The sequence below is a fragment of the Dipodomys ordii genome, unplaced genomic scaffold, assembly GCF_000151885.1.
Source record: "Dipodomys ordii isolate 6190 unplaced genomic scaffold, Dord_2.0 Scaffold129, whole genome shotgun sequence".
Classification (NCBI taxonomy): domain Eukaryota; kingdom Metazoa; phylum Chordata; class Mammalia; order Rodentia; family Heteromyidae; genus Dipodomys; species Dipodomys ordii.
The window spans coordinates 2,594,665-2,622,502 of NW_012267345.1; the positions used below are offsets into that span (position 1 = coordinate 2,594,665).

At 49.8% G+C, this 27,838-nt stretch overlaps 1 protein-coding gene across 1 annotated transcript in view; it reads left to right on the forward strand.

Moving 5' to 3' along the window:
- Myt1 (myelin transcription factor 1) overlaps positions 1–27,838 on the forward strand; it is a 70,006-nt gene that overhangs the window by 24,218 nt on the left and 17,950 nt on the right. The window contains exons 2-13 of the mRNA XM_013030368.1: positions 1,416–1,516; positions 6,686–6,740; positions 8,829–8,859; positions 13,353–13,415; positions 14,574–14,821; positions 16,469–17,377; positions 19,586–19,720; positions 20,254–20,344; positions 21,342–21,455; positions 24,088–24,302; positions 25,979–26,103; positions 26,818–27,087. Coding sequence (XP_012885822.1) covers positions 1,416–1,516; positions 6,686–6,740; positions 8,829–8,859; positions 13,353–13,415; positions 14,574–14,821; positions 16,469–17,377; positions 19,586–19,720; positions 20,254–20,344; positions 21,342–21,455; positions 24,088–24,302; positions 25,979–26,103; positions 26,818–27,087 — 2,357 coding nt within the window. The remainder of the gene's footprint in view (positions 1–1,415; positions 1,517–6,685; positions 6,741–8,828; positions 8,860–13,352; positions 13,416–14,573; positions 14,822–16,468; positions 17,378–19,585; positions 19,721–20,253; positions 20,345–21,341; positions 21,456–24,087; positions 24,303–25,978; positions 26,104–26,817; positions 27,088–27,838) is intronic.

Consider the following 27,838-nt stretch of genomic DNA (forward strand, 5'->3'; position numbering starts at 1 on the left):
TAATATTCACTTCCTGTTCTTACTGTTGGTTACTAATGACCTTCCTTTGAAACTAGCAGTTGTAGAAAGCAGGTTGTCATGGAGACGGGGAATGACGTGAAGGGAATAGGTACACAATGCATTTCTTTGTCATGTCTAGCTGATGCATTCAGCCTTTTCTTAGACATATGAATTTATGTGGGAAATTAAATATTAACTGGAAGCATTGCTCTGGAGAAAGGAGAGCAAAAGGAGAGAAAAAACAATGAAAAAATAACAATGGCATTAGTAGAGCCCAGGGAGGTGCACGGAGAACCCTCCTGTAATAGTGAGCCCAGGGAGGTGCACGGAGAACCCTCATGTAATAGTGATCCCAGGGAGGTGCATGGAGGACCCTCATGCAATCTTGTGAGAGGCAGAGTATCAGCAGAGCTGCTTTGCGGTCTCCGGGTGAACTTGACTTTCCTCAATCAATGGGCTCCAAAGAAGCTGAGTGAAGCAATGTGCTTTTCTTTTTCTTATTCCTCAATCCCCTCTCATCTTTTAAAAACAAAACAAAATAGTCTTTCTATGTCGTTTAGCTCAATTATCTTTGAATTTATTCCTGCTCAGCTTTCTTGGTGCTGGGATTACATATCTCCCTTCCTTCCTTCCTTCCTTCCTTCTTTCCTTCCTTCCTTCCTTCCTTCCTTCCCTCCCTCCCTCCCTTCCTCCCTCTCTCCTTCCTTCCTTCGTTCCTTCCTCCCTTCCTTTCCTTTATCTCTCTTTCCCTTTCCTCTCTCTCTCCTTCCACCCCTTCCCCTCTCCTTTCCTTCCCTCCTTTTCTTCCTCTCTCCTTTCCCTCCCTCTCCCTCTTCCTCTGTCTGTCTCTCCTTCACTTCTCTCTCTTTCTTTTGCCATTTCTTCTTTTTCTCTTTTTTCTTTTCTTTCTCATTCCCTTTCTCTCTCTTTCTCTCTCTCTCTCTTTCTTTCTCCCTTCCTTCAAGTGGATCTAGGCTGTATGTTCCTTTGGGTGCAATAGGGATGCAAGGATGTATTTGTAACAATAATTTACTCATCAGTCAGCCAATTTTCAGGTCTAAGTATAGGTTTTTTTTTTTTTTAAGGAGATTTGCACTTCACTTGTCCTGGTGTCTTTGGTTGAAACACTGTGTTTGTAGATGTCACAGTCCTCTGACATGTGTTCTATAAAGTCACTGCCAGAGTTGGGGTGACTGTGCACACACAGTCTTTGTTTCTAAAGCAGAGGAATTTCCTCTGAGCCTTGGATCCAGTATAAAGGCCATAACCTCGTCTGTTTTCCTGGTAGATTCTGAAAATGAGAGATTAGATAAACACTGGTAAACATACTCCAAGTTCCTTTCTGTTCCTGAGCATACCTGGTTAACACTTGTCAGGCTCTCCTTTTCTGATCCTGTATCTTTTAAACTCTTCAGAAAATGAATTCCGGGGCAAACTGCTGACCCAGAGGTGGACACACGGAGACAAGGCCAGCAGTTGTACGACCTCAAGAAATCTCCTGGACCAACACAGCAAGGTGAAATCTTCACCCCACGTGCTGCCTATGCCAACTCTTCATCGTTCTAGGCATGAGCACAGAGAGTATGGTCATCATCAGAGCTGGGCAGGGCGAACGGGAAGTGGGGACTACTAACATTAGAGGGCTACCTGTGACAGTACAGTCGCACTCTTCAGCCATTCCCCTCCTTGAATTGTGTGCATACATGTGTCCTGTGGGATGCCTCCATGCTTGTTCCTGTTCTTCCTGCTGTGGCCCAGAATACAGGTCTGATACAGACTCTCCTACAGGAACTGATGAATTTATTTTCGTCTTCCTAAATACATCAGCTCACGTGCAGCCCCTTCTAGAGCTTTGATGCTGACCTCTCAGCCTTTATGTTTAGGCTCTTCAGTAAGGGTCCCAGCCACCATCCAGGCATGGCAACCCAGGTGGGGGTGGCACAGTTGCAGACAGTAATCCTATGCACTTTGAGAACACACGCACACACACGCACACACATACACACACACACACACACATGTGCACACAGACACACGCACACACACACGCACACACACAGACACACACATGCACGCACACACACAGACACACACACAGACACACACACATACAGACACACACATACAGACACACGCACACGCACACACACACGCACACAGACACACGCACACGCATGCACACACACATACACACATACAGACACACAGACACACACGCACACGCACACACACAGACACACGCACACACACAGACACACACACGAACACATACAGACACACACACGTACACACGCACACACACATACACAGACACACACATACAGACACACACACAGACACATACACGCACACGCACACACACAGACACATACACACACACGCCCACAGACACAGACACACAGACACACACACAGACACACACACGTACACACACGCACACACACACGCACACACACATACACATACACACAGACACACACATACAGTCACACAGACATGCACACAGACATGCACACACACATACACACACACAGACACACATACAGACACACAGACACACACACAGACCCACACACGTACACATAGACACACATGCACACAAACATGCACACACAGACACACACACGTACACACAGACACACAGAGACACACAGAGACACACAGAGACACACACACAGACATGCACATACACACGCACACACAGAGACACACACACGCACACAGACACACAGACAGACAGACACACACACACACGCACACACACACACAATTTGTGTGCCAGTTTTGGGGTTTCTGAGCCTTTGCGTTTAAGGTCAGCGCTCTACCACGTGAACCATAGCTCCACTTCCTGCTTATTTTTTTGGTAGTTAATCGGAGATGAGAGTTTCATGGGTGTGTCAGCCCAGGCTGGCTTTGAACTGCAATCCTCACCTCTCAGCCCCCTGAGCAGCTAGATTGGCAGGCAAGGGAACCAGTACCCAACTATGAACTATGTCGAAAGTGCTTGCATTTTACTGTGCTTACTAGTGAGTGTGGTGATGAAGATGTGCATCGTAATGGGTCCACTGTGGTTGTCTTGCTACCCCACTCACCTTGGTTCTGGTGGGCGATCAGTGTTTTAGGTGAGCTTTAGGCATCAAGAGTATCAAGTGCCTTTATCCAGAATTCTGGCATTTTTGTCTATTATGGATTTGATTACATTATTGTTGATGTTTTAAAATGTTACATTTAAATACTATTCATCTTGATTATTGACTTTTTGGCCTCACTCCCCTCACCCTACCCTAGCCTGAGGGGGGTGAACGTAGGGCCTCTTGCTCACTGGGAAAGGGATCTGCCAGTTTCAGATGTTGCTCTTGAGGGACATTGCTGGCTCCACAGTGATTGGCTTGGCCGCTTTAGGGTGTGAGCTTAGTTTATCTCCACAAAGAAGCCCCTTCACCTTTAAGGTGAAATGTCATCGAGATTTTTGTGCCAAATAGTGCCTGCATTTGTGCTTTGAACAAGTAACCATCCTTCATACCCTGAGTCCTGGGGCTTGATCTCAGGGCCTGGGCACTGTTCCTGAGCTTCTTTTGGCTCAAGGCTAGTAGAGCCATAGCTCTACTTCAAGCTTTTTGGTAATTTATTGGAGATAAGAATCTCACAGGCCTGTTGGTGGCTCACACCTGTGATCCTAGCTACTCAGGAGCTGGAGATCTGAGTTTTGCCATTTGAAACCAGCCAAGGCAGAAAAGTTCGTTCTTACCTCTAATAAACTACTCAGAAAAAGCTGAAGTCACACTGTGGCTCGAGTGATAGAATGATAGCCTTGAGTGCCAAGAGGCTCAGGGGCAGTGCCCAGCCCCTGAGGTCAAGCCCCAGGACTGGGGGAAAAATGTCTCACAGACTTTCCAGCCTGGGCTGGCTTAGAACTATGATCATCAGATCCCAACCTCCCGAGTACCTAGAATTACACCTGTGAGTCACTGGCACCCAGATGCCAAGGTACACTTTTTTCCCCCCCAAATTGTTATTATAAAGGCATTGTGTAGAGAGGTTACTGTTTCATAAATTAGGTAATGAGCACATTTCTTTTGGACAATGTGAGCCCTTCTTTCACTTTTTCCAAGATTTTGCCTTCTGTCCTGCCCACAAGTTGTATAGTTAGCTTTTTTTTTTTTTTTGTCAATTGTGAGGCTTGAACTCAAGGCCTGGTCACTGTCCCTGAGTGTTATCACTTAAAGGTAGTGCTCTACTACTTAGAGCCACAGCACCACTTCCAGTTTTCTGGGGGCTGATTGGAGATAAGAGTCTCATGGACTTTCCTGCCTGGGCTGGCTTTGACCCACAATCCTCAGATCTCAGCCTCCTGAGTAGCTAGGATTACAGGTGTGAGCCACCAGTGCCTGGCTAGTTGGCATTCTTTAACTTAGTAGAATTGCTTGCCAATTTCCTTGGGGAAAATGATAGGAAAAAATGAAGGAGAGGAAGAGAAAGCTATAGATTTCATTTCAACTCAGTACAAGCTTGAGGCAAATCAGATGTACCAGTTCTGTTGTGCAAGTTACATGGGCACTGCACACACGCTCAATGCTGTTGATATCTAAAAGCTCAGAAGTGCCTCATAAAGTGACCCCTGCTCCTCTCTTCACTTTAAATATGAGCCATTGGTTTGTGGGGGTAACCCCTACTGTAAAAACCATAGTAATTGTTTTTTGTTTGTTGGTTTGTTTTTGTTGGTTGTGGGGCTTGATCTCAGGGCCTGAACGCTGTCCCTCAGCTCTTCAGCTCAAGGCTAGTGCTCCACCACTTGAGCTACTGCACCACTTCTGGTTTTCTGAGTGGTTTATTGGAGATGAGTCTCACAGACTTTCCTGCCTGTGCTGGCTTTGAACTGTGATCCTCAGATCTCAGCTTCCTGAGTAGCTGGGATTATAGTTGTGATCACCAGTGCCCGGCAATTGTCTTCTGCTTTATGCTTTTGTAGTAAATGCATAGCTTATAGCACTGATCTACAGTCTAGAGTGGACAGGTTGCATACATTACTCAGATTTTGTTTTTCCTTCCTTAACAAGTCACATAAATCATTGTATGTTATGCTAATGTATGAGGAAAGCTCACTTTGTGAATTTCACCTATCTAGAGGAATTCCGTTTTCTTTCTTCCCAGGTATTAACATATAGGTTTGCCTCTTGTTGGCTTTTAGGACTAAAGTTTCTTTGAGGGCTTCTGGGCCCCGCTCTTGCTCTCCTTCTTCTGTTACTTCTGCCACTTCCATGCTTTCCCGTTGCCAGCCTTCCACATGGACCCTGGGTGTTAAGGTCAGTGATCTGCCCCAGGTGTGGATTTGTCTCACTTCCTCCCTGATCACAGGGATACATGGTGAATCCCAGGCCAGCCAGTCTTCTCCAGGTGCCCACCAGGCCCTCAGACACCCTTGGAGATTCTTCAGCCTCCTACACAGGGCACTAAGATTTTCTGCGTCTTCCAAATTTATCATGGAGACACAGCTAGCGTTCTGTGTGATGAGCCATAGTGCTTGGGTGCCCTCATTCTCAAGCATGTCTCCTGGGGGCTTTCCCCTGCCTTCTTGAAGGACCCTGTGTGGGCAGCATCTGCATGGAAGCCTCTTGGGTTTAGTGAGAACAGAAATGTGCAGTCTTTAATGGGTTTGGGCAGGGTAGCCGGACAGGCCAGTGAGACCTTACCTGGGAAGCCAGAGAACATATGAGCCAAGACTTCCCGTTACCCTGGTAGGTTAGGGCAGGGTCTGGGGAAAGCCAAGCTTGGGACCTGCTGGTCCGACCCAGCCCCATCCTTGGCAGCTGAATTTGTGGCAGACAACCTGCCCTGTGCCTCAGTATCCCCTCGCCTGTTGAACAGTGCTGTGCCAAGGGCCCCCTGAGGTTATAAAACACTCTCTAAGTGAGCAGGGCAGGTCCTGTGCTTTGACTTTGTGCATGTGTCACGTGCACACAAACACATGTACGCACCAAGCTTGAGCTGCGGGCTTTGGCACTCTCGCTTAGCTTTTCTGTTCAAGGCTGACACACTGCCAGTTGAGCCACACTTTCACTTCAGCTTTTTGCTGATTAATGAGAGATAAGAGTCTCATTACGTTTTCTGTTTGTTCTGACTTTGGATTCAAATCCTCAGAGCTCATCCTCCTGAATAGCTAGCATTTATTTATTTATTTACTTATTTATTCTGTCGGTCATGGGCCTGAACTCTGGGCCTGGGTGCTGTCCTTCAGCTCTTGAGCTCAAGGTGAGTGCTGTACCACTTGAGCCACAGCACCACTTCCTGTTTTCTGGTGGCTTATTGGAGATAAGAGTTTCATGGCTTTTCCTACCTGGGCTGGCTTTAAACCGCAGTCCTCAGATCGCAACCTCCTGAATAGGCATGAGCTGCCGGTGCCCAGCTATGAATAGCTAGCATCAAGGCATGAATCACTGGTGCCCAACTGTGCTTTGGCTTTTGTGGGCAAATATGAAGTTGAGGCAGCTTAGGGCTGAGAGATGGCATGGAGCACAGTATTCCTGTACCCTGTCCAACCTGCTGCTCCTGGTCCACCTTTGCTGTTCTGGGTCACCATTTTACCTTCACTGTCAAAGCTTTGGCCAGATGTCCTGAGTAGTTCTGGACAAGAGGCAACTGCTGACTTGGATTTCTTGTTAACATATAAGTTGTTGTTTGCCTGCAGATGAGCTTAGAAAATGATGACAAGAGAGCCCGCACACGGTCAAAGGCCCTCCGAGGTAAGTGCTGTCTGGTCTGGTGTGAGTCCCTGTCTTACGAGCTGCTTTGTCTGGAGCTGTCAGTGCCAATCTGCTCAATGGTTCTCAAGAGAAAACACCCATCACAAATGCAGTTCTTCTCCACATAGCCCTTGCTATGTGGAGCACCTGGAGCCCTCAGGACTCCTTACCCTTTTCATCCTTAGTTCAGAATCTAAGAAGCTTTTTTTTTATTGTAATTACATAAATGTTTACAAATTTCACAGTATTGTGAGATAGTGATACTTAGTTAAAGTCACAAATACATTCTAACCTTCCTGGGGCAAATTGTCTTTATTGGGGTCTGTAAAGTTTGTAAATTCTATGAGCTTTGACAGTTATTTCTTCCACATCAGGTGCTTAGTGTCAGCTGTTCCTCTTTCCCGCTCACTCCTTCCCTCCCATCGCTGCCATTGAGTTGCTTAGTTCATTTTCATCAGTGACCAGTGCAGCTGACGGGTCCCGCTGTTGTATGTTTTCCCATTTCCCTCTGATTCTAGTTTCCCTCTCATGTGCATATATATATATATATATGTATATATGTATGTCTATCTATCTATCGTATATGTGGTCAGCAGCATGGGGTCATTTAGTAATGATATGACCAGATGAGTGGAGCCTTTGTTTCTCGAGTCTTGTTTACTTTGTCGTATCTCCTTATGTTTTAGACTTAACATCCACTTATTGGGGAGACCATGTGCTGTTTGTCTCTTTGCTCTTGGCGTACCTCACTCAACATGATTTCTCTAGTTCCATCCATTTCCCTTTGAATGCCATTATTTTGTCCTTTCTAATGGCTGCATAATATTCCATTGTATATAGGTAGCACAATTTTTGGATCCGTTGGCCTATAGGGGGCATCTGGATTGTTTCCGTAGCCATTAGCCCTTTCCCTCCCAGAGATTAGTACTGGTTATGGTGAGGACTGGAAGTTTGTTGCACAGAGCGGAGCAGGGGTTCTAGTTACTGAGCTTCAACCCCTTGGCTGTCTCCATTCCCTCACAGCTGCAGGGGCATCCTGTCATGACCCATAGTGTCAGAAGCTCTGAGTATCTGCGGGACTGCCTGCCCTGGTAGGACCTCTGCATATCTTTGCAATCAGTGCCCGTCATGCGGACTGGCGTGGGCACGTCTCTCCTCATCTCTAGCTGGATCTGATGGGTCATGTCTCCTGCCAAAAGCTGATATTATCTACAATTAGAGAAAGAGATAGCACCCTGGGCCTTGTGGGCTCAGAGATCAGGTCCACTCTGCAAGTCCTTCAGGGGTAGGTTTAGAGCAAGCATGTGGCTGAGGAGACAGTTCTTTTTTTAATATTGTTATTGTAGAGTTGATATACAGAGAGGTTACACTTACACGAAACAGGTAATGAGTAACGAGTGTAATTCTTTCTGAACCATGTCTCCCCTTCTGCCTCTCTCTCCCAGTCTTTCCCTCCAGTTCCCACCCATAAGCTATCCAGTTCATTTTCCATGTAGTGACTAGTATCACTGTTGTAGTTGTTCATCCTTGTCCCACGCTTTTACGCTCCCAAATACAAACTAACAAACAAGACAAAAGGAAAAGAAAACAAAAACAGCACCAAAGGTAACTAAAGAACGTCTCTTGTTTCCTTTTCTTGGAGTTCATTTCATAGAATAGTATTTTATGTGATCGTTGGTACATAGCTACTGAGCCTTTGTCCTCCACTCCTATGCATGGCCTCCTTTGCCAATGATATTGTATCTTTTGTAAGGAAATGGAAAGACTTGAAAAAATTATATGAAGTGAAGTAAGCCAGAGCCAAAGAAACATAGGCTGCATGCCTTTCCTTCATTTGTGGCAACTAGAATATGCCTATACATCTACAAGTAAACACGCTGAGTGACTAAAATAAACAACGCTGGATCTGATACATTATAGAGGACCCTAGTCACTAACACCCGGACTTAAGAGCACCTTCTTGGAGGTTAGCAAAGGGTGGCACCAGAGGAGCAATTCAGAGCCCACGAGGCTCCCCACCCCATCCCTGGCAAGCTCTTAGTTGTTTTCTTTGGTTTCTAAAATTCCTGTTTCTTTTTCGCTACTCAGGACCCCCGGAGACTACGAGTGCAGATCTCAGGTGAGAAGTTCTGCTCCCACTGGCACCACCACCCATTTTCCTGTGACCTTGAAGATGTCCTCAGTGTTCCTTGAAGGTCCTTTCTTTCTGGGGGTGGATTGCCTCTCTGTGTACCATATCCCAGGTATTCTTCTTTAGCTCTGAACGGCCCCGTTAAAGGTGTCCCATCCTCACGGCAGTGACCGAAGCTCTGGTCACCACCAAGGCTCTGGTATGTCACCAAGGTCCCTAAAACCAGAGGTGAGGTGCTCTTGGTTGAATCCTGCAAATGCTGCAGTTTGGCCACAGATGAGAGAAAGGGTTTCCACAACCTGAGTCAGCACAGTTGTTTCATGGGCTGGTGGATGCAGTTGGCAGCTTTTTGATGTTTCTTCCTACTGTTCAGGGGTAGATTACTATTAAACTGTGAACAGATGGGTCAGGACCTGTTTTATTTCTTCATGCTACAATTATTAAGCGGATGTTTCTTTACCAGTCAGGAAAACAAGTACCTCAAAGCTTACTGCACGGTTCTTGTGAAGAGGATGGAACAGAAGACCAGTTTCCCTCCAGTATTTCAGGCTTTAGTTTGGAAATGGAAGGGCATGGGAGGTAGCCCCAGGCTGTGAAGGCGTCCTAGGGTAGTTGCCAACCCAGGGATAGTCCTGGAAGCACCAGTGGTAGTGTTTTTATCCTATCTGTGAAGTGTGTAAAGTGAGCCTTAGGGTTAAGCGTTGTCCAACTAAAAGAGCTGGTTCATGTTCTCTATTGCTGGAAGCCCGGTGATGGGTCAGGGTAGAAAGGGTGACAAGTGGACAGCTGCAAGACCAGGCACCAGCGCTTCAGGGTTTCCCAGGAAGCGTCCCCGAAGCGCCAGGACACTCCCTAGAGGGAAGCCCCCTTGGATAGGCCGAAGAAGCCATGGCTATGAGGCCCTAGGACTCTCAAAGGGCCCAGGAGGATGGCGTTTAACTTGGGACACCTGGTGGGCAAATACATTGGTGTCTAATGTTCTACCAACAGTTCCTTCAGAATTTCCCCTGTTTTTTTTTGGGAGGTGTGTTGGGAAGGACTGAACTTAGGGCCTTGTACATGCTAGCTAAGTGCTGTCACTGAACTACAAGCCCACAGTTCTTCATTTTTAAAAGGAATGCATAGAGCAAAATGGAACAGAGACTTATGCTAAGGAGTCCACCCAGCTCCACAGGTGACAACTCTCATTCCTGTGCTTCTACATGTTTTTTGTCCACAGCCTCCACATGGCGATAATCTGCAGTGCATGTGTGGCTCATCCTGTACATCATTTGTGGTGAAAGCATTTATGCCTCCTTGGCATTTGCTGTTTGTCCCCTCCCTTGGCCAGTTTACCCTGGGATCTGATCAGATAATCAGATAAGGTGGCTCACACTGTGGGTGCAAGAATTGTGAGCGTGATACACACAGGGCTTGCTGTTGCCATTTAGGAGAGGAATATTATGTTACAAGGGCAAATCGTGATTACTAGGCAAACTGGTGCAGAATCACTTGGGTGTAGGCCTGTGTTCTTGACTTTCTTCAGTAGACAAGTGACTTATAACCCATTTGCTTGCATTGACCCCCCCCCCAGATAACCGCACAGCTCAGGAAGAACCTGTTCCCTGTGGGGTAGTGGGGTGCTTGTTATGAGGTGCCCTGCCTCTTTGTCCCCTAGGAACTGGTTGGATTTCCTTGTGCATTTAATTCCAAGGGAATGACTTGCCCTTGGCACCTGTGGAAAACTGACAGATACTACAAGCCTCATATTGGTCAAATCTAGCAGCTGCCACACAACCTGGGAAGGCTCTATTAAAGCCAACGATTAGGGTTATCAGCGTCGAGACACATCGTCAGGATAGCCAGGGCTTTATTCCTGCAGGCCTTCGTCCAGCCCCTCCTCTTCAGAGGACCTTTTCTCTGAGCCATGGGCCAGCTCCTGCTTAGAGGACAGGTAGTGTGGGGGTCTTCTACGTGCGCCTGGGGTGGGAAGGAAGCCAGTCCCTTGGGAGGATGGTAACGAAAGCAAGAGGCCCCGAGTTAGGCTTTGACTCTCCTCCCAAGTGGAGTTACCCAAGGCAAATGTTTGGGTCATCAGATTGGCTGCTGAGAAGTGCACCCCAGCCCTTTGCTGCCTTGCTTGTTCTGCCCCCTTACATCTTTGCCACCGACTTCAGCTACGCAGGAGCCAAGGCTGGGAAGTTCAGGAGTACGACTTGAGGACCAGGCAGGGATCAGCCAGGGTCTGTCTCTTCCACGTAACGGAGGCGGCTCAGGAGGCATGGAGCCTATGCTTACAGGCATTCCTACATATTACAGATGCACACATGAGCATATAAGCTATTCATAGGTCCGTGTGCCGTATGTGTTTACACGTGCTTATTGATTGTGTATATTCACATGTGTTCAGGGTATTTATAGGCACTGTGTGTGCTTGTATGTATTCCTGTGCTCACAGTTGCTCATATGAACTTTTAGGTGGTCATAGGTGCTTATGGGCACTGACAGGTGAACCTGTGAATCTCAAGGTTGATGCCTACTGCCACTGCAGACTTTGGAGCCTCTGGCTGGATGTGTTCTCAGCTGCTGGGTATCAGGGGTTTCCTGTATCCTGTCCCAGAGTGGCCTTGCCAGTTCCACACGCGTTGGATTTTAGCTAAGTCTCATGCCCTGAGGTTGGGTTGTGAGGTGTTGGCTGGGGACCAGGACCCTTCTGAGCAGTGGAGGAGTTGCTTAGAGCAGGTGACATGGGGTGGGGAGGGGGCAACACAGCGCCCCACAGGCTTCCACAGCAGCTGTCACCTAATTGCCCGATTAACTCAGCGATTAATCAGCTAATTGGGACCTCAGCTTCAAGCCTTACATAACAAGGAGCTTTTTGTGAAAAGTCTCTAAGCTAGTTCTTGAGACGGTAAAGTAAATGTGAGCCTGGGTTTCACAATAGACAGACCAGGGCCACGGCAATTCCCTCTGTCTAGAAAGGAAATCTGATAAAAAATCCCTCCGGACTCTTCCCTCCTCCTTTCCTCCTGGCGGCCTCAGTCTCTCTTCCATTCTGCTCTGCCGCTCTATCTTCCTTTTAACACATCAAAGTCCAGCACTAAGGGCAGCTGCCCCCTCAATGCCCTTCTAAGAGTGGCCTGTGGGGGAGGGAAGCCCTTAGGAGCCCCGGCTACTGACATTGTTTGGACTGGGACCGGCTCTGGGGAGGTCAGCAACTGTGGCCTACATGGCCAGTTTTGGGTCCCTGGTATCTGAAATCAGGCCATAGCCAATCTACTAGCTACCATTGGTGCTATCCGGACAGGAGGAGTTAGTGTCCTTTACCTGGCTCTCAGAAGCTGCCCTTCACCTCTCCCTGTACAGGCCCTGGGTGGATGTGCTATGTTTTAGGAGAGCCCAGCCTGATCATAGGCAGGCGCTCAGACCGGAGACCCCCATCCTGTATACCTCCACCAGTACCAGGGAGGTTTCTGTCCCTAACCCATGGGGAGCTCAGGGTCTTCCCTCTCCATCTTTCAGGCAGCGTGGAGGTTGCCCTGTCTTGCCAGTTCACAGTAGTGTGGTGTCATTGGCAACGCCTTGCAGCCTGCAGACTGTGAACATGTCTCAATCCGTAGGAGCCTGTGGTGTGGTGATGCTGGCTTCACACACTACCCAGGCCGCTCTGCGGCTGCTCTCACTTGACAGATCTTGTAGAACCCTGGCCTTGCTGCCATGGTTGGGTAGTATGGCCAGTGCCCATGAATGGACTCTTCCAGAGCTCCCCACAGACTTAGACACATTGCTGGACAGGTGATAGCTGAAGGAAGGAACTTGAGGGGGTCTTACTCTCACCCTGTTATAGCTTCCGTCATGGGGGGCAGTGCCTTTCTCAGAACAGCTGGCACGTCCTTCACATGGCGGGGGGCAGCCCTCCCGGCTTCTCATTGCTCTGTGGTAGCCGGGACCCGTACAAGGCCAGAGGTACTGGGGTTGTTGGCTTGGGCCACACAGAGCTTTCCCTGCTTGGCAGCCATTCGGCTTGCAGGGAAGGGGGTGTAGACTGCTGCCCTTGGTGGGCACAGGCCTTATAGCATTGGTGATGGGCCTGGAGAATTCTGACTTTTGTGCTCTGGTCTTGCACCAGATGAGCACGAGCTCCCTATGGAAAGGGTGCTGCTTCTGGGTGCCTCAAGGGGGCTTGTCTCTGAGCCCCTGGATACCTGTTGGCAGCTGGCAGAATGTCTGCCTGGGGGCAAGGAAGCTGCCCAGCAAGCAGATGCCAATGTGAGAAGCCGTGCTCTTACACATACAGATCTTTAATTAAACATACTCATAAAACTGTAATGAGCTATTCATTTATTTAAATGGGCTGAGTTATTTCACTAATTTTTCTTAGCAAACTACCAGTTTTATCCTGAGATAAATGGTTCAGAGACCATCTCCTGCTCCCCAGGCTGGGTCCTGGTGGGTCCTTAGGCTCTTGACACCTGTGGTGACCTTTTCTGCTTGTCCCCCAGCTGTCCCACCCCAGGATGCACAGGCTCTGGACATGTTCGGGGAAAGTACTCCAGGCACCGAAGGTAAGAGGCCCCTGGGCTCTCTCAGAGGTTCTTGTGAAGGAAATTTGGGGTCCCCTCCCTGACTCTCTGTTGCCATCTGTGGCTGTTGGTGCCAGGCTGGCCCCAGCTGTCTTCACTCTGGACCATACTCCTGTGGGGCCTTTGCCTGGATGAGTCTGGGTGGGAGTGAGCCAGGAGGAAGCAGCCAGACAGCCGTGCCTTGGTTTTCTCACCAGGGGCTGCTTCAAGACAGGGGTGTGTTCATGTGGCAGTGTTTACAGCAGGTCTCCTGCAGCCCAGGAGGACTCAAGCCTGCCCCTCCCCTCCCATCAGGGTGCCTTGCAATTTCCTTGGCTTGCTGGTCCAAAGTAGCATGGGGTATTGGCAACTTCTTGCAACCCTTGAACTGTGGGTGTGTCTCAGCACACAGGAACCTGAACCATGGTAAACACTGGCTTCTGACACTATACAGGCCTTTGTGCAAATGCTGCTATCTTCATCCCTAAATTGGAGTAAGGGTCTTGCATCATCCCCCAGAGCCCTGACAGACCTACAGGGTCTCAGGCACTGGACTGTGGTCTGAGGGCCAACCTGGGCTCTAATGTGAACTGCTGCTAAGGCTATCAGTGTGGTCATTTCATGTGATCCTCCTGATCTCCTTAGATGTTCCCACCGCCATGCCAGGTTCACAGGATTGGTGTGGATGTAAAAGGCAGAAGATGAGACATAAGGGGTGAGAGTGAGGGGAAATGGTTGAAGACTGGGTTAGGGTATGTGTGGGATACTGGCTGGATCTGGTGGGATGACTGGAGAGAAGCAGCCCAGGTCAGCAAGGCCCTGAAGGACTAGGAATCCTTGCTGCAAGGGTAGAGCTGTCCCATTGCAATGCAATTTAAAATATAACCAGGAACTTTTAAACGTATATATACATATAAATGTATATATACGTTTAAAAGTTCCTGGTTAGATACATTTATACATACATACATAAATACATACACACATATACACAATTAGATGTAAGATTTTAAATATATCAGAGCTTGGGGCTTCCAGCTGAGAGTGGCAGCAGAGGGAGAAAAACCCCAAGAGATGCTCACAGGGCTCAGATGCTCACAGATGCTCAGAGGCTTCTGTGGCCTTGGCCTGGCCTTTTGCCTCACCCTCTCTATCTCCCAGTTTACAGAGTTGTCCTCTGGCCAAGAAGAGGAAGCAGGAGGGCACTGAGGCTGAGCACCTGGTGTCCAAGAGGAAGTCGCACCCCCTGAGGCTGGCTCTGGATGAGAGCTATCGTGTGGACAGTGATGGCAGTGAGGATGCGGGGGTGAAGGAAGCCTCTGTCTCAGACGAATCGGAAGGCCCTCTGGAGGAGGCTGATGCTGAGATGTCAGGACAGGAGCAGATTCATCGCTTGGAGCCAGCTGAAGGTGCTCTGTTGCTCTTTCTTCTCTGAATAAAGGCTGCTTAGTGTGGCCTGGAGAATTGCAGCCTGTGAGCAGGGAGGGAGCTAGCCTGAGTGAGGAGAGCCTTCTGAGAACAAGGCATGTGTTGTGCCAACACGGGCAGCTTCCTGAGAGAGGAGCTGCCGGGGCTGCAGGGGTTTGTGGTGTATGCAAGTATCATGTAGGGAGAAGTGGGAAGGCATGCAGACCCTGGGCTGGTGGGCATGTGCACCTGTGTGGTAGGATTCCAGGTGTGTCTGTGCTATGTGTAAGATGGTGTATCTGTGGGGGCTCTTAGATGGATTTTGGGGACGTTGGCTCAGACACTAAGGAGAGGTGTGAGGAAGTACCTCAGGTCACACATCACATGATGAAGGACTGAGTGGGAACTCTAAAGGGGGCTTCAGGGGAAGGTGGGGAAGCTGAGGGAGGAGAGAGGGAACCACAGGATTAACCACAGGGAGGACCTGGACCTTGGCAAGTGTAGGAAGGGGTAGTCTCTTGATCTCCAGAGAGGAGTTTCTATCATTCCCCCAGAGCCCTGGCAGAGCGGCAGAGTTCAGAGTGAGTTCTGGGAGTTGGAATGAAAATTGAGGCCCAATCCTTCTCAACCTCCTTCCCAACAAGCTTTTGGGATCAGCTGACTTTGAGATGGACTTTTGCCATTTGTGGCAGTCCTGGGGCCGGGGAGCTGGATAGAGCTCACCCCCACTTTATTGGCAGGTGCTGTATCACTGAGTAAGGTTCCAGCCCTTTTATTTTGGAAGCCATCCAGGCTGATCCCTCTCTGATTTTCTTCTAGTCCTCTGGAGCAAGATCATGGTCCACGGAACCAAGGTAGCTTCTGTGTTCCAGGTAGAAAAGACTCTGATATGCATGCTTGTTAGGTGAAGGCTATTTGGAGCTGAAGCCCTGGGTCAGGTCTCATGGCTGGAGCTATCTGGGCCTCCTCAGTGTGTGTGAGCACACAGTAGCAGCACATGCTCCTGCTACTGACTATGAGTGCCACGGGGCTGGTGTGTAGTCAGCTCATCTTAGTTATTGGAGTTAAAAGCTATAAATTTGGTTCCTTTAAATATTATTACAGATGTGTGTGTGTGTGTGTGTGTGTGTGTGTGTGTGTGTGCACATGTGTGTGTGCTGATACTGAGGCTTGAACTCCAGCTTTTGTACTCTTGGTTGGCTTTTCCACTCAAGGGTAGCACACTATCATTTGAGCCACACCTCCACTTTCAGCTTTTTGCCAGTCAATTGAAGGTAAGAGTCTCACAGACTTTCTGTCTAGGCTGGCTTCGAATCTCAGATCCTCAGATCTCAGCCTCCTGAATAGCTAGGATTATAGGTGAAAGCCGCTAGCACCTGGCTTTCGTTAGGAAATAACTGGAGCTGAAAAATATCAAAATGACTTAATTCTTGGCTTTCAGGGGACAGAGGTGCGCATGACCTCCCTGGTCTTTGCATCCAGGCTGAGGGCTGATGGGAAGGGCCACACCTAGATCCTGTACCTTTTCCTAGACTTTGGTATCTGGGCAATCGGGTGGGGTGGAAAGGTGGCTTCTGGTTAAGAGCAGAGACCTGGAGACACTCTGTCTGTTCTCCTCCAGCCCCCATTGTGTTTCTGATTTTATGCAGGAAGGAGCCCCATCAAGCCTCATTTTGGATCTAACCCCACCAGTAGCCCCTCTGGTCCCTCCAAGAGCAGCTACAGCAGCTACCAGGGAATCATTGCAACCTCTCTTCTAAACTTGGGTCAAATTGCTGAAGAGACCCTGGTTGGGGAGGACTTGGTCCAGGTGGCCAAGCCAGTCCCCAGTGTTGTGCACCTACTCCAGGAGGAGACTACGGAGGGGGCCACCAGTGATGAAAGTGAGAAGGAACTCTTTATCCAGCCAGAAGATGCAGAAGAGGTCATCGAGGTCACCAGTGACCGTTCCCAAGAGCCCTGTCCCCAGTCCCTGGAGGATGTGGCCAGAGAGGAGTTCAGTAATCAGAAAGGTGTTCTGAGTCAAGAAGAGGATGAGGAGGAGGAGGAAGAGGAGGAGGAGGAGGAGGAGGAGGAGGAAGAAGAGGAAGAGGAAGAAGAAGAGGAGGAAGAGGAGGAGGAAGAGGAAGAGGAGGAGGAGGAAGAGGAGGAGGAGGAGGAAGAGGAGGAAGACAGGGAAGAGGAGGCAGGTCCTGATGTGATTTTCAGGGAGGCTATCTCTCATACTTCTGCCCAGAAGGGCCCTGAGCCCCAGTGCCCAGAGCCACACAGTCCCAAGCCTGAGTACTCAGTCATTGTGGAGGTTCGCTCTGATGACGACAAGGATGAAGATGCTAGATCCCAGAAGTCAGTGGTCACAGATGAGTCAGAGATGTACGACATGATGACACGTGGAAACCTGGGTCTTCTGGAACAAGCCATTGCCCTGAAGGCTGAGCAGGTGCGCGCTGTGTGTGAGCCAGGCTGTCCGCCAGTTGAGCAGAGCCAGCTGGGCCCAAGTGAGCCAGGGAAGGTGGTGAAAACTCTGGATGCTGTTCGGAAGAGCTGTTACAGCAAAGGTAGGCTGGGATGGCCCGCCTGGCATGACGGCCCTCCCCCCTTTACCAAGGAGTGCAGCCTTACCCCAGGCATGCAGGCTAGGGAGAGACATGACCACAGGGAAGAATAGAAAGGCAGACGGAACAATACACACAGAACTGTGCCAAAGAGGAAGGAAATGGGCTTGTGCTCCTTCAAGTAGAGTCATCTGGAGAGACCCGTGAGGGCGAGCTGTGTAGAAGGGGCTAGGCGGGAGAGAGAGAAGGTGGTGGGAGGGCTGGTATCCCAGCTCGTGTGCTGCCTGGCTTGTCAGTGCTGCCCCTCCCTACATCTGTGGCAGGGGTCGGACGGTGATAGACCCTGACATCGGGCAGCCTTCAGTCACCAAAGTCTGTTTCCATGCCTCTCCTGCTCCTCTGTGTGGTTGAGACCATTAGGCAGACACAGCGTTATTAGTTTGTCCCTTGCTCCTCTGGGGATAGCAACCTGCGGATAGCTCTGCATTTGCACCTGGGTTTTAGTTTTAAAGAACCTAAGGTGCAAGGATGGCCTCACAGAATGGCTGTGGGTGGGAAGTCAGCCCAGCCTGCCTTCTGGAAGGGGTTTGGGCCTGGGCTGATGTTAGGGATGGGATGGACACAGCAGTTCAGGTCTGAGGAAGTGTTGTGACCACCAGCATCTGAAGGACGGCTGGTCATGTGTGTTCTTCTGCTCATGTCACGTACTCTTAACCCAGACAGGGGCCTGGGACTGCTGCATAAGTGAACTAGCTTGTAATGCTAGGAGGCCAGGCCGTGGAAATGTCACCTCTGACCCTTACACTTCTCTGAGCCTGATGTTTCTACTCTCCTAATTTCAGGGCGTGACCTTGACCTGTCTCCTCTTTCCCTCTCCAAGGCTAGGTTCTTTTCTCTGGATAGAGTTAGGTAGTGGGAGTCCTTGTGCTCTTACACAGCCTGCTCTCAGGAAGGGCAGCAGTGTGTGTGTGTGTGTGTGTGTGTGTGTGTGTGTGTGTGTGCATGGGTGCGAATGCAGTGAGTATGTGTGAGACTCAGATAGGAGTAAGGGGCCAAGAAGTTAAGAGATATATGGGGAGCCCATAGGCTACACACATGGTCATCTCAGCCAAGAGATCTGTTGATACAGATACCGAGATATACCTTCTGGGAATATCCATGTCTATGAGATAAGGGGATAGAAACTGAAGGCTTAGGCTTGGGGTCATGGGCATCAGGGAACACAGATTGAAGGTGACAGACTCAGAGCCAGGTTTGAGGCTTTGGGTCTGTAGAACAGGGAAGACTCTGGTGGGACACCTAGTGAGCCCAGGTATGTGAAGGACTTAGACTTGTGGACAAGGAATAGAATGTCTGGCATTTAGGGGTAGATTTTGAGGACATAACCCAGGAAGACGTGGAGGGTAGATTTGGTGATATCAGACAGGGCCGTTTGGCTGTAGGAATTTGCACACACGTGGAAGGGCAGACAGTGGGGCTGATGTTAGGGGTAGATGAAGTAAGTGCTCTGGACAAGGCACATAAGGGGTACAGATTTGGGGGCCCCTCAGGATACTCTGTTGCCCAGATGAGTGGAAACCTGAATCCCTGTCCATTCAAATCTGGAAGGGCAGAGCCAGGGCTTCTTTTCTTTGGAGCCCTCCGCCAGGCCTGCCTTTTGTGGTGCTGGGTTTCTGGGCTTGGCTCTGGTGTAGCCTATCCAGACTCCAGCCACCCTCTGAGGATCCTCTTCTAGTCCCCATACTTACAGTGTGCCTGTGCCTGGGCTGATCAGTGCCAGGAGAGGTCAGTAACGATGACTGACTTTTTTTTTTTTTTGTTCAGGCATTTAATTGTCACACAGCCTTGGGTAAATGACTTAACCTCTGTTCTCTTCATTTCATCAAAGCCCAAAGTCACCTTTTGTCAGGGAGAGTGACAAATGCACTCATCTATGAGGCCTCCATAGCTGTTTGCAGCCACGACCTGGACTGTTTTCTTCAAAAGTTTGCCCCCCTGCATTTAGGGTAGGAGAGAGCCACTGGCTTAGGCCTATCTAAAGAAGATTCCAGCTTTCCCGCTTTCCCGCTCTGGCCCCTCTTGGCTCCTAAGCAGTCTCACACCCCTTGCTTCTGGATATTCAGAACGATGGAAGAAGTTTTATCTGTCTCTTTCTTCTTACAACCACTACCCAGCCTCCTGGCTCTATGGGGTGTATCTTGTATGTTTTAGATTCTTCCAGAACCGAGAAGCGTGAGATCAAGTGTCCAACACCTGGCTGTGATGGAACTGGCCATGTTACTGGGTTGTACCCTCACCACCGCAGCTTGTCTGGCTGTCCCCACAAGGATAGAATCCCGCCAGAGAGTAAGTAGCTTCACAGCCCGAGGCTCAGGCTCCTGTGGTATTAGACATGTCCACTGGAAGGGGTAGCCTGCCCAGAGCCCTGTCCCTTTGGGATTCCCAAATGCTCATTCTTATTCCCTCAAGCGCCATAAGCCCAAATCTGAGTCATATAAGGCAGGGGATGTAACTCGCTCAGATCTCCACCTAGAAATTCCAGGTTGGATCAGAGTCCCTGATAGATTGTACAGATGCATATTGTGAAAGGCAATGGCTATGTTTTCTGTGACCTCTGTGTCTGAAAGCTTAACCCTTTGTCTGGATGAAGAAATTGTGGAAATTAGGTTTAGAGTTGCAAAACAGCAGGAAGGCACATACCCAAGTTGGCTGGAGACAGTGCTCGCATTTGTGGTTCTGGTCTGGAGCTGCCCAGGGTTGTTGCTTCAGGCTGTCACGGCTTCCCTCTGCCTATAAAGCCTTTGGAGGGCTCCTGGATCTCCGTGCACTGACCCCTTAAGCACACCTGCTCACATCTGTCCTCCCTGCTTCTTCTACAGTCTTGGCCATGCATGAGAACGTGCTAAAGTGCCCCACTCCTGGCTGCACAGGCCAGGGCCACGTGAACAGCAACCGAAACACACATAGAAGGTACTGGTTTGAGCTGGGCCGAGGTGGGGATGCGGGCTGCCAGATCTGTCCCAGGGCCCTTGTCTTGGAATGGCTCTGGGCAGGCATGTAGCTCCTGAGAAATGCTGTGTCCTTGCTTGGGCAGGTGGCAGCTGGTGAGACCAGATCAGGGTGTTGTAGCTAGCACCCTGTGAGCTGGGGCACACGTGCACCTTGTCTGAGAAGTCTCATGCCCTTGTGGGCGTCACAGCCTGTCCACTTTTGGAAAATCTCCTGTCTGTGGGTGGAAGGAAACAATTGAGAACATAAGCAGGGAACTCAGTGGCCAAGGCTGCACTCTGGGGCTGCTTTGGAGGAATTCCAAGACCAGTGGTCACAAGGCTTCTGCTCACTGTCCATTCAGTTGTCTTGTTTTCCTCCGTGAGAATGGATCAGACCCATACCCACCTGGAGAGCAGCAGGTGGTAATCTTGTAGGGTGTGTCTGAGCCCCAGTGGGCACATTCTTAGCTGGGAGAGTCGCCAGGGCTTTCAAGACCACTTTGTTCAAAAAGAGTCAAGTGCCCAAGTCGGTGTGATTGTGTGACCCCCACAGTCTAGGAGTTGGCACTGACAGATGAACCTGTTCCCTTCTTCTCTTTTGAGGGGAAGATGCTTTCCAGGGGAGGATAGGCATCTTGCAAGTACTGTGTCCAGGTTGTGGTCAGTTTCCTTGACAATGTGATTCAGAGTTGGTTCCAGATTCCAACCTTGGGAGTTGAAGAGGGGAGGAGGGAGGTGAGGAGCGAGCTTAGTGACTGACCCATGGAGAAGAGGGGGTCTGCCCAAGGTTTGCACTTTCTTAAGCAAAAATGGACTGAGAAGCCTATATGTTGAGAACATAGGACAAAGCTGGACAAAAAGCCCTGTCCTGTTGGAATGTCAGTTATGCTCCTGACTCTGGGCCTCACAACCCTGCAGCTCCTGGAACAGGCCTGGGCTGGGGAATGCCTCAATGTCTGTCCTTTTCATTCTTCTAGTTTGTCTGGATGTCCGATTGCTGCTGCTGAAAAATTAGCCAAGTCTCATGAGAAGCAGCAGCCACAGGCGGGAGACCCTTCCAAGAATAGCTCCAATTCAGATCGGATTCTCAGGTGGGTGAGATAAGCCACAAAATGGAAAGGACTATGTCCTAGATGCCTGCCGGCAGGGTCCCTCGCTCAGTCTCAGGTGGTGTGTGTGTGTGTGTGTGTGTACAAACACATGTGTACCTCGGCATACAGGGCCAGTCTCACAGCTGTCAAGCTCTCTAGGGCCCCAACCAAGGTGTAGATATCTGCCTGGCTGTCTGGCCTTAGCCTCAGGCCTTGCCCTCTTTCAAGACATCTAACCCGATCAGTTCCTCTATTGGAGGAACCATGTGCAGAGAGAGACTGTGCCAGTGGGAAGGAGCATTTTAAGCAGGAAGCATCTGGCTGCTCTCTTTTCTCTCCCATCCCAGAGTTGACCATACACAAGATGAGGGGGGGCATAAGCCTTGCTCCCCAAAGTACTCCTTTTGTATGGTCACCTGCTGGCCTGTGTGCAGGTAGGTATGTGTATGTGTGTCTGAGTAACCATTTGCTGTGTATGCATCCATGTGAGTATGTTTAGACAAGTGTGCAAGTGCATGAATAAATGTACTTCCACCAACAAGGAGCATTCTGAAGGGCTGTCCAGAGCACATCTGCTTAGTCCCCCATTCAGGAGACCCTAGAAAGTGGATGTCACACGTAAGATCAGAGCCTGAGGGACTCACCTGAGGCTCCCCCCCCAGCCTGTCTTCAGAGATGTCTCTGGAGTGCAGTCCACTACTGTCTCTGTAGGTGTGGGGGTATGAGTCCTGGAAGCACAGGTGCAGTTGGCTGGGAGGACACTCCTTCCTTTCCCTACTTGCTCTTCTCACTCAGAGGACACTTTGCTCTTCATTTCTCTGAGAAACTAGGACTGACTTATGTTTTCCTCTTCCTGTGTTTTAGACACCTGTTCCATTTCTGTCTCCTCGCACATGAGTGGGAGACAAGGGTGGTATGCCACTGCTCTGTTCTTGTAGCCCCCCAGCTTCTGCCCTCTTCCTTTCCTGGCACACTCCAGCCAGATGGGAGCTGCCCACTTAGGCTATGCCATGTTAAAGAACAGTCCCCCGCACTATAGCTCTGGCTCTCCAGCCACATTGGTATTCCCAGTCTTTGGAGCACTCAAGTCCTACCCATTGGCACTTTTAACTCTGCTGGTCCCCGGTGGCATAGTCCCACCAGTTGGCTCTCAGACGGTTTTTACTCTGTCTTATTTGCTCTTACTTCTAGCTTCCTCTCAGTTATTATTTGATTTTTTTCCCCGTGTTTTGGTGTAAGACTGACAGAAATGTCAAAAGAGGCCTGGATGTGACTTTGCTTGATGTCTGTGAGAGGACAGGCTCTGAGACTTCACTCTCTGGGACTCTGGCCTTCGTTAATATCCACCTGTGAAAAGCAGACAGCAAACAAAGTCTCATGAGACTCCAGTGACATTCTGCCTTCCTCCCCGTGATGAACACTTGCCAGGACTCGTAATGGCAGCATGACACAGAAACCTTTCATGAAACTGTTGATTCTATCTGGGGCCTATATTTCTGGAGTCCTACCCTAGGTTGTAAGTGTTAGTGCTGCAAAGCTTTGCATGTCTCCAACATGAAGTGTGCAGATACTGGCTCAAGCCTGGCCAAGAGAATCTGTTAAGATCAAAGCCAATGTCTCTGTGCCAGTGGCTAGTTGACCTTGCTCTTGCAGCCTCTCCAGATCCGGCTGGGCGTGTCCAGTATGGATTCCCACTCTTCTTGGACCTTGGGTTCACCCTATCCCTGCTGGTATCTGGTCTTCCTAGCCCCTTTAGAGTGGGCTCTGTGGTTTGCAGGGCCAGCCCAGTGATTCTCTTCTCAGACCACACTGAAGTTCTATAAGTGTTCAGTCTTCAGAGGTTTTCATCATCATGCTCAAGGGTATTGCTTTGTCCAGTCAGAAAGAATGAGAGCTAGAAAGCCACCTGGGCCCCTTTTCTTTTTGATCTCTCTGAGCCAGTTTGTTCCAAAGCACTTCTGTGCTCTACTGTCTCAGTCCCCACAGCTCATCTTCCTTTCTACATCCTGTGTTGGGTGCATTGTTTCCCAACAACTCTCCCTGAACCAGTAACAATGAACTGGGTAATCACAACGTCCCTTTTTGTTGTTGGTGACCATTCCAGCAGCTCCTTCAGGGCCGTCTGACGCCCACTTCAAGAACGGAGGCATTGCCTGAAGGACATAGAAACCTCTGCTCTTAACCCACCATGCCCTAATTCTCGCTTTTGCTGAAGTGCTAGATTATTTTGCCCCTAGAATTCTGCCTTCTAGTGGTCCGCTATGGTGCTCAGCTGTGCTGCCGTTGGGCTTTCTGCCAAGACCTCATTAACTGTTGCTGAGCTGTTGGATGCCTGCTCGCCTGAGCTCTGGCCTAAGTTCTCCTAAGTCTCAGGCCTTTCCTTTGGCTGCCAGTGGACATACTATTGTTTCCTCCTTACAGGCCGCCCTTTGTCATACTGTTTACGGCCTGTCTCCGGGGTTCTTCATACTCTTCATACTTCATAACCAGCTTCTAGGAGCAGGATATGGGAGATGGGTCTCCATTCTTGCTTGGGTGTGTGAGGTCCTTGCCTAGGACATTGGATGGGAGGGGTTAACCTGGGATCTCGGGGTTGCGTCCTCACCGGCTGTTCATTTATCTTATTCTTCAGACCCATGTGCTTCGTGAAGCAGCTCGAGGTCCCTCCTTATGGGAGCTACCGTCCCAATGTAGCTCCCACCACTCCCAGGGCTAACCTGGCCAAGGAGTTGGAGAAGTTCTCCAAGGTTACCTTCGACTACGCAAGTTTTGACGCTCAGGTTTTTGGCAAACGTATGCTTGCCCCAAAGATTCAGACCAGCGAAACCTCACCCAAAGCCTTCCAGTGTAAGTTGGGGAGAATGCTCTTGTCTGTCTGTCCTCCCATGTTGCTTCTGAGGATGAAGGAATGCCCTGAGAAGATAGGAGGGATTGGGTTGCAGACCTGAGGTTTCACCTTAAGCTCAGCTGCCTGACGAGGCTCTGTGGAGGCCTCCCTGGGCTGTGGATCTCACTCACACTCACTTAGTGTGTATGTGTCTTTATGATTTGTGAAGCAAAAATCAAGGCTTGCATTCCATCTACATTCACTTTGAGCGTTTCCTAGTGATTCGTGAAGCAAACACCAGATCTATTACAGATGTGAATAACTTACTGACACGAGGGAGAACTTCTCTCTCAGTGCAATTGTTCCCTAACATTGTTGCTGGAAAGAATCAAGCTGAAGGACTAAGTAGGGTAGGATCCTGGAAGGAAGGATACTGTTACTGGAAGTAATGTTATTTGTGACATTGGCAACACATTTTCTAGACAAGTATACTGACAAAAAACCATTCCTGCAAATCTACGGCAATCTTCCCTGCCCCTCTGTGTGCGTGTGTGTGTGTGCATGCTGGTTCTAGGCTTATACTCAGGGCCTGGGCACTGTCCCTGAGCTTTTTGTGCTCAAAGCTAGTGTGCTCTACCACTTTAGTCACAGCTCCACTTCCAGCTTTTTGGTCTCACCGACTTTGCTATTTGGGCTTATTTCAAACCATGGTCCTCAGATCTCAGCCTTCTGAGGAGCTGGGATTACAAGTGCAATGCACTGGTGCTTGGCTTCCTTGCCTTTTCTTGCAACTTAACCATACACATTTTTGAATGACAAGCCCATCAGCCTTGGAAATGCATATGAGATAAAAAAAAAAAAAAACAGCCAGTACACATATGGGACTGGGCCAGGCATTTACCCCAGGTAGCAGGAATTAATTTTCTAAATTAGTAAAATTCCTTGGGTTGGTTGCTCCTGGGCTGGAGGGTCTCTTTCTGATGTCAGTAGATGCTGCTAGTGAGGCTGAGGCTGGGGTCCACATAGAGATGTGCGATGGATAGTGCTTCTAAGGAGGGACTTACAATGAACTTTCCATATACTTGGATCTTTCTTGTTTCCTGGATACTCAGGGTGTCATGTGAGTGATTTTTTTAGGCTGCAGTATAGTTGGTAGAAAGGATAACATTTTATGCCTTCATTGTGGAGTCCTACTGCTGCTTTATTAAAGTAGCAGTGACTATTACTGGGGACACAAAGTTAGCTAGATGTAATGCCTATGGAGAGGAGGTGACAGAAGTTTCCATGTGCATGACCTTTCAACACTCTATTAGGAATTCCTTAGTTTCTTTAGGCATTTGCTGGTAGGCAAGTTATTTTTGTTTGCCCTAGATTTGCAGGAACGGTTTTTGGTCAGTGCTCATGGTGTGCTTTATAGAGTTTTTCTCCTTCTTTCCAAATTTTGGTCAGGTCAGAAGTGAGATGCCTCCTTTGTATTGGAAAAGGGGGTGGTGAGGAGGTGTGGGTGGACCTGGGGGGGTGGCTGGCCACAAACGTCACAGCACCCCGGACTTCACCATGCATCTGATGTGTCTGTTCAGGTTCATGTCAGCGCAGCTTTGTTCCCTTTTTGCAGCCAAACCTTCCCCAAAGGCCCCCTCCCGGGGGAGCACTCCCCCCCGTGGTTATCTGAGGAGCACTTCACCCTCTTCTGCAGGCTTCGACTACTCGCACGACGCCGAGGCGGCCCACATGGCTGCCACTGCCATCTTGAACCTCTCCACGCGGTGCTGGGAGATGCCAGAGAACCTCAGCACAAAGCCACAGGACTTCCCCAGCAAGGTGGGCGTGACCCCGTAGTGCCTCTGAAGGAGGGGGGGGGTAGGTAGTTTTCAGTTAAGCACACTGGCTTCCAGTGGGGTCTAGTTGATACTTCCCATTCTTTTCTTCTTTTTCTTTTTTTTTTCCATCTGTTGTGGGGCTTGAACTCTGGGCCTGGGCACTGTCCCGTAGCTCTTCAGCTCAAGACCACTTAAGCCACAGCACCACTTCTGGTTTTCTGGTGGCTTACTGGAAATAAAAGTCTCATGGACTTTCCTGCCTGGGCTGGCTTTGAACTGTGATCCTCAGATCTCAGCCTCCTGAGTGGCTAGGATGACAGGCGTGAGCCACTGGCACCTGGTGATACTTCCCATTCTTAACTTTGCTCCCTTCTGGTCATGGTCCAAATAGTCAAACAGGATGAATGGGTCTCCCTGAGACAGTCTTGTGTACTGTGCTACAAGCGTCATGTATGTGCCACGCTTTTCGACAGAAGAGCCTAGTGTCACCCAGCCTGGCAGCATGTCTCATGGGGCTAGCTCTGTGCTGTCTGGAGGTGAGAGGAACCAGAGGGCTCCATCACATGCCCTTCTTGGGCACTGTCCATCTGGTTGCTGTGCTTCCTCCCGTGAGAGTCAGTGTTTGAGGCTTTCTGTAGATCTGTAGCGGTACCAGAAGCACAGATGGGAAGGGCTGGGCTCTCTAACATATATTTCTTCACCTTTGCAATTGTAGTCTGTGGATATTGAGGTAGATGAAAATGGAACTCTGGACTTGAGTATGCACAAACACCGAAAACGGGAAAATGCTTTCCCTAGCAGCAGCAGCTGTAGCAGCAGCCCTGGCCTCAAGTCTCCTGATGTCTCCCAGCGCCAGAGTAGCACCAGTGCCCCCAGCAGCTCCATGACCTCACCCCAGTCCAGCCAGGCCTCCCGCCCGGATGAGTGGGACCGGCCGCTAGACTACACCAAGCCCAGCCGTCAGCGAGAAGAGGAGGTTGAGGAGGTGGGTGCCGGGGCTGGGGGCCAGGAGAGCAGGTTGGTGGCTCCTGCGTGCAGGGCTGCTGTGGACTGTGCCTGCTCTTTAGGAAACTCTTCCTAGGAGAATTCAGGCAGCTGTTTTGGAGTCCATCACTTTTCACATAGGGTCCTTCACTGTCAGAACAGCTGGGACTCAGGGTCTGACTTCCGGGAGGGGGTCATGTAGGGTCATATTGTACGTTGAGAGAGGTGTTCTGCCCTGGAGAACAGGGCATCCAGTACTGTGTGAGTTCCTGAAGCTATAGGGGAAGAGAGATTTATTTCAGGTGGTGGGGATGACTTGAGAAAGGTTCAGGTTCCCTTGGTTTCCGCCAACCAGTGGAGCCTATCTGGTGTCCAGACAGGTTTGGCCACTTGGTTCCTTGACAAGGGCAGTAAGGAAACTCTTGGCTCAGGGGCTTGGGCTCGGGGTCCCCATGACAGGTAGTGCCCTGACTTCCCGAGACAAGGAGAATCAGGGAAAGAGGCAATGATAGGCTAGGCATCAGGGTCAGAGTTGTGGAGCATTCCTCTTCTAATTGTTCTATCTTCCTAACCATGACATGAAGAGTCTCAGATATGGGCTGCCCAGGGCTTCCCCACAGCGGGCTGTTTCCAGGAGCAGAGGCCAGGCCTCCTGTGTGAAGCCTGAGTGCTCCACACTCCTCCCCTCCCCAGGCTCCTCTGGAGGGGATCTCTGGTAAGAAGGGCCAGACACCCTGAGGAGGGGGAGGCAG